The sequence below is a fragment of the Heliangelus exortis genome, chromosome 7 (assembly GCF_036169615.1).
Source record: "Heliangelus exortis chromosome 7, bHelExo1.hap1, whole genome shotgun sequence".
NCBI lineage: Eukaryota > Metazoa > Chordata > Aves > Apodiformes > Trochilidae > Heliangelus > Heliangelus exortis.
The window spans coordinates 25013676-25025125 of record NC_092428.1 but is presented as its reverse complement, the minus strand read 5'-3'; the positions used below and the strand labels follow the sequence as shown (position 1 = coordinate 25025125).

Sequence of the window (11450 nt, the reverse complement as noted above, 5' to 3'; positions counted from 1 at the left end):
AGCCTGGGACCACAGCCCCTCTCTAAAACAGGAGCAGCTGCCTTCCTTCTCTGCTAAATACCTAAACTCCTCTGCCCAATCCCTGATCTTTTCCAGCTGTTGTGTGGTCATATCTGCCAAGATTAACCCCTTCAGCCCATTTAACACCTTCATCCCCCTGCCTCATGCTCTGCAGGTTCTCATGGCAAACATCATCAGCTCTGCAGAGGGTTTCAGCTTCCCAATCCCTGAGATATGAAGCTGGTCATTTTCCCAGTCAGGGGTTTCATGCTGGTTTAATGAGAGCTGTTGGCTGCTTTGCTGCTGTCAGTGTTGTAGTTTCTGTCCTCAGGCTGTAGCCCCAAGCCTAGCAGCCTGTCTGCTTGGGTTCTTGCAGGGACTGAGAGGCAGAGAGCACCTCCCAGACTTCCTCAAGAGGAATAATAAGACCCTGCAGAAAATTAATTGGTCTGCTCTTATAGATCACCTACTTCACCTCCTTGGCTGCTGTTTCCCAGGCTCGGGTTTCTCAGAGCCCATGGCGTGTGCCTGCTTCAGATTTTCATCCTCAGCAAGATGGCAAATCTTAGATCAAACCCGTGTGAATCAAAACAGAAGCTCCTGCCCAGCTGCTGGGAAGTGACACCACTGTGACTCATGTCATTCTGTTTACAACAATCCCTCCCCTCACCTTCTCCTCTCCATAGAGGTGCACCTTGGAGGTTTTCAGTGCAAAACCCAGAGGTACTTCTCCTCAGACCACTTTTGGGCCATGGTATTTTTCTCAGATGACCTCCCCTGCCGCCAAGCTCTCCGAAGCACTTCTGCAACCCATTCCAAGTACAACAAACTGCTTTTATTTTCCTGGCATTTTAAAGTTTTTTTTTTACACTCCATAAAAACCACTGCAGGTTCTTTCACATTCACGAGATCTTCCGGAAATTATTGCCATTTCCCATACATATTACATATATAAAAAAAAAAATTAAAAAGGTCAACAGACAGTTGCTCATTTTGAACTCACTGCAAACAAACAAATGTGACCAGTTTTCACAGAGGAAGGCTGGCTAGAATGTGACCACAGAGGCTAAGCAAGCCACGTAACACTGAGTAAGACCACTTGACCACACACAATACACATAAGAAACACTTAGGAGGGGTGCAGGAAGAGGTGGCTTGGAGCTGAGCTTGTCAGGGCTTTTTTTTAAAATCCAGCAGTGTCATTTGTGGGAAATAACTCGAGTGAGGCTTCAAGTATTCTAGGGCTGCTCTGAAATAACAGATGGGAGGATAATAGCTCAGCAGGGTACCTGATAGCTTAGGTTAAGTCCCCTGCTTTAGTTAAAAGCACATCCAGTACAAAGGCAAATGGAGATGTACAGGAAATGCCACACCTGGATGGGTCCCCCAGCTGGTTTGGTATCCAGTAACTGCTGTGGTCAATACCTGACACTTCAGAGGCTAAAACAGGAGAGGGGGTTTTCACCTGGTTGTGCAACAGTGTCCTGGGAAAGGAGCTCCCCTCCCACCACCCTTTGCCCCCTGAAACATGACACAAGAGAGGGGGGACCCTTGGACAGAAGGGAAGCTGGAGAAAAAGCTTAAGGAATATTCACTCCCAGCACCTCTGCCATGGCAAAGGAAGAGCTGCTCTGTCTGCTTGCTTCCCCCCTGCTGCTGCTGTTTATTGCTTGAAACTTTAAACAAGGGTCGTTTCAAAAATAAGGAGGGAAGGAGATGGGGCTTGAGAATATACTAAATGGACTTCTCATTGCTCCCCAGGAATCTGAAAATACAGTAGTGGGTGCACACTCTGTGGATAAAAATCTTAAAAAAAAAAAAAAAAAAAAAAAAAAAAAAAAAAAAAAAAAAAGTACTTTCTTTTTCTTTAAAAAAAGGACAAGTTCAGAAAACCTGACACACTTAGAGCACTTGGATCTTGCAGTCACAGCATACAGGAAAGTATGACCCATGAGAACCACTCTGACTCAGACTAAGTTGATGAGGTTTCTCTATTGCACATTCATGAAATGTTCTTGTTGGAGTCACAGCCTGGATCAGAAGACCACGCCAGCTCCTGTCTCCCCAGGGTGTTCAGCAGGATGAAGATGCCGTCATGGGGCTGAGTTTCAGCTGGTGGACAGGAGAGTGGATGGGCACAGAACTCAGCACTGAGGTAGGAAAGGCAAAACACGACCCTTCAAAGTTCTTGCCTAGCGTCAGTTCCTCTGCGAAGAAAGATGCAGCTTCTCTTTTGCACGAGGTGACAGGTGGGCTGGGAGTGGAAGACAAGATCTCCGACTCGTATTGCAGCAGCTGGCCCATGAAACCAAAGTTTGGGGAGATCAGGCTCCGGCGCTGCTTGATGTAATCAAAGGCTTCCTCCAGGCGGAGCTTCTTCGTCTTCATGAGATAGGCCATGCAGATGGTAGGGGAGCGGGAAATCCCGGCCTCACAGTGCACCAGGATCTTGCCCCCTGCTCGTCTGACATAATCTGGGGGAAAAATAAGTCATTGCAGACATCAGCTGTGGTTGGGGATGGAGAGGACACTTGTAACGTGTTTGGTACTGGAGGAAGAGCACAGACAACCAGCAAGAGGCTTGCTCTGCTCTTGGTTTCTAAGAGTGCATGGAGATTAAAAGAGAAGGGGGACAAAACTCATCCTGAGGTGGAGCTGAGCTGCAGATGACACTTGATTTCAGGCTCTGTGGGTCCTCCTTTGGTTCTTTCTGCATTTTTTTAAAGGGGAGTCCTTCCCTGTCTCCTTCCCATGTGTCTATCTGTTGGAACAACTCACTTTGCAGAGCACTGTGAGACAGAGATCAGATATCTGGGCAATGCTCATGTTTGCTGCACTGGCATTTTTCTACCTGCAGCTCAAAGGGCTGATGAAAGCCCAGCCCAGCCAGCCCTCCCATCATTAGATCTTTCAAAGAATTCCAGTGTTCCCTTCCTCTCATCAGCAATGTTAGAAAAACAGGACTTTTCTCTAAATTCCATGCCTAATTCCCTGCTTGGCTGGTTCACAGCAAACAGTGGTACCAGGAGCTGAGCCCTTGGTGGGCACCCTTGGGTGGAGAGGCTGAGCTCACTCCCTGGGCCTCACCACAAGGCACACAAGGGCTGGTAGGCAGTTGCTAATTACAGCCTGGTTAAAGGATGCTTGGCCTTAAGTCAGGATATAAAAGGCTTATGCAAAGCACCCATTTTACACAACAGGAGCCACTGTGGTTACTCACACAACGCAATGATTGTTATTAGATTAAAAAGAATGTGCTTAAAATAAGCTCTTTCCACACAAAAATTCAACTCAAAAATAGGTGTTCTCTGCTATGTTGCCTAGAGCAATATGTTTAAGCTCCAATTTATGGAGAACTGCTCAATGCATAGCACTGAAACAATGTAGAGCTGAGAAAGTTATCATTTGCCCGTCTTCGATTCTCTGCCGGGGGGGGGACTGGTGTCACCACAACCAGTTATATTTAACTACTTCACAAAATCAGGAAGACGTGGATTTGAGTCATCCCCAGCATCTAAACCACATGCACACTTTTAAAAGAAAGTAAAAACTGAAGTAATTCTCAAAAGCTGAGAAATTTCCAAGTGACTCAACAACTCAGAAGAAGTTGCGGATGGGACAGAAGAGTGCCCCGAGCATTTCCCTGAATGGTGGGATCAGTCTCTTGTCAGGAAGGGCTCAGAGGGCTCTTTCAGATCAGGTTTTTGTAATTTTGCCTCCACTGTTGAAGGACTCAAACTCAGCTGAGCAATGAGTCCAGCAAGTCTGTAAACTTTACTCTTTTTCTCTACAAAATGTTCCTGAAGAGCAACAGCAGTGATTTCAACACCATCTCCACCCTGGCCGGGGCTACTCCACCCCAGCAGAACCACCCTGTGCCTCTCAGGAGCCTCTTCTTTGCACTACCTGGCATGGCCAGTGTGCTGCTCACTTACCCTGCCTAGAGCAGGAAGATTTGGGATGGGATGGCCATAAGTTTTCTGAAGGCCTCTTAATTTTTTTTTTTGCACAGGGAACTTAGTTAAAGGGTGAAATACCAACATGATCAAAAGGAGAAATAGAATCAGCTCTGTCATATGGGGAGATGCTGGATTTCTAGGACCAGGCTTTAAGATATCCCAGCACAACAAAGTATTAAAGTGACACCTGGCTTTTACAGGCTCTGGAATGCGAGTTCCAGGAACCAGTATGGGGTTTTCCTTTACTGAAATCAATAGACTTTGGTGTTGTTCAACCATGCTTCTCTCCTTCCTGTCACGCTGAAGTTACACCTACGCTTGCTTTAAAAGGAAATAAAACCACCCAGGTCATTCAACTCAACTGCCTGACAGCAGTCAAGAGGAGGCATTTTCCTTCCTTGGCCTGCGAGCCTGGTGAGACAGAGAGAGGGACAGAGGCTTTGCCCTAAATGTCCCCCTTCCTTCCTTAACAAAATCCCTCTGTCAGGACAGATGGGAATGGAGTGAACTTAACCTTTTCTTCTATCCTCTGGGAACATACAGAAAATAATGTGTACCTCCCATCAAAATAAAGGAATTTGAAACATATGAAGATCTGGAGTTTTGTTTATTTGGACCTACCGATGAAGTCAATGGCTTCCTGAAAGTGTGAGCTGATGTCAGCTGTGTGGCTGTCCTCCACTGGGATCCATTTGTAGCAATACTGGTCTGTGAAGGACTCTGAGCTTTTCCTGGAGACGTTGAGCAGGGCTGTGATGTGCAGGTTGGCGAGAAACTCACACTTGGAAGCGTGGTAGGCACTACCAAGGTAGAGAAAAGGCAGGATTTCCACTGGACCACCCTGGAAGAGAAAGAGGAGGAACATATAATTTTTTTTTCAAGGGAATTTGAGTGTTAATACTCACAAGAGAAAGGCAAAGGTGTCTGCGTGGGTGCCCTCTCTCTCCCTCACTGGTGGTTTTGAACCCCAGTGCTGCCGGCCAGTGAATCACTGTGGTGGCAAACCCACGCAGGAAAGGTTTTAATTTTCTTGTCCACATCTGTGAGCTACCAAGTCAGATCCAGCCCACTTGTGTGCAGGATGTTTCCGGCTTTCTTTAAAGTGCTGCCCCTTGGGACACCCCCAAAATGTTTTCATATGTGAGGGACATTCCCTCAGAGGCTACACTGAAACATGGATGAAGTGAGTGGGGAGCTGTGTCCAAGCAGGGGGGAAGCAAAAGGCTGCTCTGGCTCAGCCTTTCCATTCACACCTCCAAAGGTGAAGCAAAGGGAAAATAAAATAAAATAAAAAAAAAAAAATATCAGAGACTCCCCATCCACAACAGTCCAGCAGCGCTCAGAGGGAGGAAGCCTCAGCCCCCCCCATGCCTCTCTGGGGCACAGCACCCACCACAGGATGACATTTCGTTTCCTTCTTACACAAAAGGAGTGACGAAACTGCAAACGAAGAAAGCCACCACCTGACACAGGGGTTCCGGAGATCACAGGTAACTTTCCATGATGCTCAAGAGCTGCTGCCAGCCCCTGGCTGTGAGAAACCAGATTTCCACCCCACCGAGCTGCCTGCTCAATGGGTCCCACGCACTGGGGACAGCTGGGACCCACCAGAGAGGGGTGAGGTGAGGTGGCCCCAGGGGGGCACAGGGGAATCACTCGGGGTCTCCCCCCGTGCCCGGAAACGTGCACCCCGACCGCAGGCTGACACCTCGGGTTGTATTCCCCAGGCAGGGCGGGTGCATGGTGACTTCCCCGGTGAAAACCCCACTTCCTTGCCCAAAGGCAGCTCTCAGGAGCTGCTGTCTCTTCTCAGAAGCAGCCCCAAGCAGCCCCCTCCACCAGCCCCAGGCCCCTCCTAGAGTCTCAGAGGAGGTACCAGCAAAGGTTGATCCTTTATCTGCCCCCCTGGCAGCCTCTCCCCTGCTCACTTTCTGTCTCCTGGGGAGGTGGGAGCTGCTCACAGCCGGTGCTGCCTGGCCGTGTGATAGACAGGTCCCAACGGCAATTTAGGGGCTAGAGAGGATGTTTTCCCTCTTTCAGTTGCCTAATTTTGAAGCCAGGTGGAGGCAATGCTGACCAGCAGAACACACAGGGATTCGTGTTCAGCAAACAAGCTGCCAAGCTGGACTGAGACCATTTATTGACAGCCCACACCAGCACAAGGGCCCCCGGCACCCAGCCGGGCTGCAACAAAGCCTGGTGACAGGAGGGGGGGGGAGGACCCGAGGGGAAGGTGACCCGCGACAGCCGTGACACACACCTGATCGTAAGCGGGTTTGTGGTTGGCACTCTGCTTCTCACAGTGGCTGGTGAGGTTTCTCTCCGCCTCAGTCCTCTCCGGGGAAATGAGTTTTCCATCCACGCAGCACTCAGGATATTGCGAGTTAAATGTTTCATATCCCCCTAAGGAAAAAAAACAAAACAAAAAAACCAAAGACATGAATGCTTGCGCTTTCGTTTAATTAAAGCTCCTGCGCTTGCAATGCAGGAGGATGGCACTGCAGAGCGACGGTCCCTGGGGGGTTAATGAGGGAGGGATAGCCCTCCTCTGGGGACGCAGGTTTGGTTAAAACGCTTTAGGCACCGGAAGACAAACCTCTGATACCGCTGACAATTATTAACTCGCAAAAAGCCCGTGGATCCAGATTAAAACTGTTAGCGACTGTAATTCTGTTGAGTCTAGCAACCATTAACTCCGGTACAGCAGGGACTAAACTCCTTCCCAGGAGGGAGTTTTATGTGAGCACTATTTCCAGAGTTTGAGGCAGAGATTTCTGGTACTCAGGAGTCATCCTCTTAAAGTCAGTCACTCCCATATACTCTTTGTGACAACGTAAAAAAATCAAAATTGCATGTTTTGAATGTGTATGAGCACAAGAGGGGGATGCTTGCAACTGGTGCCATTAAACACAATGTATGAGACAGTGAGGTAACAAAGACAGTCACACTGAAACCAATCTATTAAATAACAGCTATAAAACTTAATGAAATCCTGTGACAGCGTTTGACAGCTGAATAGCCCCACATGAGCTATTCTGCATGGTTAAATACTGCATTTGTATCATTCGGTGCACTGCTAATGAAAAGGAATTAAGCCTATTATTATTACATTGTTACTCAAAGTTTGGTACCGGCTAAAGGTTGCCTGTTTCCAGACTAGGAGCACACAATCTCCAAAACGAATGTGAATAAATCAGGTAGCATACGCATCCTGCAAATGTCAATAGTGTGCCACGTGTCTGCCACCTGTGATTTTCTGGACAGAAAATGAATGGAGAAAGCTCTCAGACAGCTAGATCCATAATCCTTCAGTGTGACCCTCAAGTAGACAAGGCTGGGAAAGTAAACCCTCTGATGTGATTCATTCATCTGCGACTGTTTCACCCCGATAAGTGGAGCCGGTGCAGGTGCCCCTGTGCAAGGAAGTGTTTCGAAACAAAGGAAGGGCTGAAGATCTGAGTAGCCGCAGGGACCCCGCTGCCAGGGCTGCCCGGTACAGCTACCTCTGACATTTCAGCTCCGTAATACCGATGTCTCATTTGTTTGCAATGTTTGAGCAGATGTGTGCTCACATTCATGACGTGCTACTGTCGCCCACTCAGTCCCGCCATGGGGTCCTTGTATTGCAAGTGGCCGGCACCATTCAAAGCCCACTGAAGGTGATGAAATTCTGTTTTCCATGACGGAGGACAAGAGAGCGACTTTGCAGTCAGCTGGCACTCAGCACCTGCACCTTTCCTCCTACTCCCCACCCAGCCACATTCAGCCAGCTCACCCCAGAGCTCACAGCAGTGGATCAAGAAGCCAAGTGACGGTGGAGACCATGAGGGGGGGTGGTGATAAAATGATATCCACAACAACTGGGTTGATAAAAATGATATCCCTAACAACTTGCAGCCTGGTAAATCAACAAACAAAAGCAGATCTCCCGACTCCTCTGCTCTCCTGATCTCCAACTACCCTTCATGGAGTGGACTTTTAAATCCTCTGCTTTTGCATAGCCAACATTATATATCCCCTGCCCCCCCAGCCACTGCCATTGCATAGAAAAATGATGTACAGTTTGTATAAATAGCCATTATCCCATTTACACCCCGGTATTGTTGGTTTTACTCTTGAATGAGCACAGAAATCTGCCTGAGCCAAATCAGCGTGTGTTTGAACAGACATGTGTGTCTCATGTCTCTGGGGCAGCTAATGCATGCAGCTGGTGAATGGTTAATTACAAGCCTTGGGGATCAGGATATTTGCAGGCCATTCTTACAGTGAGTCATCTTCTCATCCCATCCTCCAGCAATCTCCTCTCTTCCCCCTCCCCACACAACCTAGCTTCCCTGAGGTCATTTCTGCAAATACTAGATTGCTCATCACAGGGAGCTGGGCTGCTCTTCGGTTTTAATCAATAAATAGTAAAATCGTTGTCAGCACCCAAGGGGATATCTGTTATTATATCTTCCTGCAAGGTCTTCCCCCCCCCCCCCCCCACTACTACCTCGCCTGCACAACCACTCTTACTCTGCTGGTGCTGAGCTCACCAAGAATGAAACTGCACCTACACAGGTGAAAGATGTGACACACTCTACCCCTAGAAGCCAGAAAGTGAGGGAACACTGAAAGCAATTGCCCTGCCTGGGGCCAGATCCCATGGATGCTTGGTGAGGTGGTGGGGGTGCTCATACCTAATCTCACTGTCACTTCTAAGATAAGCCCTTGAGAACTCAGCACCTCCTTTCAGCTCCCCCCACAGCCAGGGAGAACAGGAATGCAAGGGGGTGAACCTTAAGGAGATGCTTTTCCTAGTGGTTTTACAGCCCATTATTTGCAAGGTCGGTGCTACAGACCCCCAGGGGACCCTTTCTTCTGAGAAGTGCCCAGTGTTTGAGGATGATTTATATCCCCACTGTCCCAGAGATCTTCCCCTGGACCACAACAGCTTCATGGGGGTCTGTGGCCTGTGTGAATCAGCCCACTGAGTCACTGGCCCCTCGGGCCACACCGGATCTGAAAGGGAGCTGTGGACTTCGCAGTCCTGATCCTGCAACCCAGAGCACTTCCAGCAAAGCAAAGAGGAAAAACAGAGTGAAAATGGGGAAACCCTCCTATCCACTAAGGGGGAGGTCTTTTTATCCTGAAATAGACTCTCAAGACAGACGCTTTGCAACACACACAAGGTATAAATCAGAGCCTACATCAAAACCCCACCCCAGATACACTGCCCACAGCCACAGTCACCACTTCAAAGCATGGGGCTGGTACATGAGGAGGGAAGGACGATCTTGTGGCTAAAGGAGCAGTCTCGGAGTCAGCAGAGCTTAATTCAGCCCCTGGTTTGCCACAGACTTCCCAGCGTAACCCTAGACACGTTTCTTCATTTCCAGTTTAATGGGGTCCCTGATGATTTGCCTGGCTCAGCACAACGCCAAGTACCACTGCCCTGCAGCAGCAGAATCGGTGCTTTTGGGGTACCTGGCAGACCCCAGAGCAGGCCAGGAGTGTCCAGACAGAACCAGGGTGGTGTCAAAATGCCTTAGGAGACTGTTCCCTCCCTTGGTACTGGGCAATACCCAGGCTACAGGTGAGTCCACCCCAGCGGTGATGCCCTCTGGGCACTGATTACTATAAGAGGCAACAAGCTGGACACATCAGGACAAAAACTAGTGTGATAAAACGCTTAGAAAAAGCTAATTAATCCTGGCCGGTGAGGACAAAAGGGCAGAGTTTATTCAAGAAGCATCGCTCGGTTTTCTCCTTCATCTATAACCTCCCCATGGCTTCACAAGAGGGCAAGGGGGATTGTTTATGAACCTAAACACTTCCTGCGGAGTCGTCCCGCTACTGGGAGCCCCTCGTCCCTGGCAGCCGGGGGTGCGATGCTGCAGGCGGGCGCTGCCCCGCTCCCAGGGCAGGGACGGAGGAGAGAGAGGGGGACTAAGGGAACAGAGAGGGCAAAAGGACAAAGGCGCTGGCAGGAGGAATGTGGGGGAAGCAGGGATAAGCGGGCAGAAAAAGGGCGGGCTGGTATATTTTTATCGTTTTATTATCCCCGGGTTACACGGCAAGGAAACAAAGAACCGCAATCAAAGGTCTATAATACACGTGAGAGGGGGAGGTATTTATGTCCCCCGACAAGCCCGGAGTTTCGGGTGTTTCCCCTGCCAGCTTCGATATGCCCGATGGAGAGAGAAAACTCTTCGTCCTGGGTGGAGAAGCGGGCACCGATTCCCGGGTTTCGGGAGCCCAAAACAACCTCCCGGACACCTCCGTGTCACTGGGCAGAGAGCGAGAAGCTGCGGCCTCGGCTCTCGTCTTCCCGCGGGGCTGGTTTTGTCTCCCACGCAGCCCGATCACCCCCTCCCTTGGCTAATCTGCTACTTTTACCCTTCTTCCCTAATATTCTTTGCTTTTCATCAGCCTCTTAAACACGCGGCGGGGGTGAGCGGAAAGGCATCGAGGCTCATCCCGCAGAGCCTATCCGGGATTTACTTCCAGTGGGTGGAAAAGAAACGAAATCCCGGCGTTACCTCCTTGCCCTCTACCAACAAGCAGGTTAACTGCTGTGCGGAGGAGAGGGGAGGAGAACACCGGGGGAAAAGACTTTGTGGATCCGCGACGCTGCTCCCAGCCCCTGCCCCCCCCCCTCCTTTACCCTCTGCTCCTCTCACCTTTCAGGAAGCAGACCCTGGCCCCGGCCTCCGGCAGGCTGGAGAGCAGGGCGTTGAGGACGATCTGAGCCGTGCTGTCCCTCTTCAGCTTCTGCCAGTGCCCGGTGCCCTGGTCCAGCACTACGACGGCTGCCAGACGGGCGGTCCCCGCCGCCCCCTCGCCCCCCACCAGCAGCCGGGCGCGGGCAGAGGCGTCGGGCACCACGAAATGGAGGGGCACGGCCCCACCGCGGGCCCTCCGCATCACCACCGAGTTCAGATTGACGTTGAGCGAGCCACGGAGGCAGGAGGCCGAGTAGGAGAGGTAGGGCCGGCAGTCCAGCACCAGGCAGCGGGAAGGCTCCTTTCGCAGGAGCTTCCGCAGCTGCCGGCAGTCGAGGGACGTGACTTTCATGCCGGCTTCGGGTCGTGCCCCGCCGCAGCCGGGCAGGAGGACGCTCACTGGGGTGTCCCGGAGCTAGTGTGGGAGCAGCGGCGGCGGGACGGGAGGGAGGGATGGAGGCACCGCCGCGCCGTACCGAGCCCGGTCAGGGAATCCCAACCGCTGCCAGCGGGGATTTATATGAATGGGAGGCCGGGCCATGACGACACTGCCCATATAAGGGGAGTGACGCGCCCGCCTCCCAAACTTGGGCATCCCCCGCCCCGTACCGCCCGGTGTACCGCCCGATGTACCGCCCCCGGCGGGGCATCCCCTCCCTCCGTGCCCCCTCTATCCCTCCCCGGGCCGCGGACGCGTCTGCGGCCGCGCAGGCAGCGTTAGTCAGGCTCGGAGGCAGAGGAAGCTGAAAAACGCCGCAAAAATTTTCCAGTCATCGGCCTGAGGCTC

The 11450-nt window shown here is 51.0% G+C and overlaps 1 protein-coding gene across 1 annotated transcript; it reads right to left on the bottom strand.

The window, feature by feature from the left end:
* Positions 1–813: 813 nt before the first annotated feature.
* Positions 814–11156, bottom strand: DUSP5 (dual specificity phosphatase 5). Its single transcript, XM_071749372.1, has 4 exons — positions 10622–11156; positions 6220–6362; positions 4581–4800; positions 814–2474 (listed from the first exon to the last, which is right to left on the bottom strand). The coding sequence occupies exons 1-4, from the start codon at positions 11013–11015 to the stop codon at positions 2074–2076; spliced, it is 1158 nt and encodes a 385-aa protein (XP_071605473.1). The 5' UTR covers positions 11016–11156; the 3' UTR covers positions 814–2073.
* Positions 11157–11450: the final 294 nt, after the last annotated feature.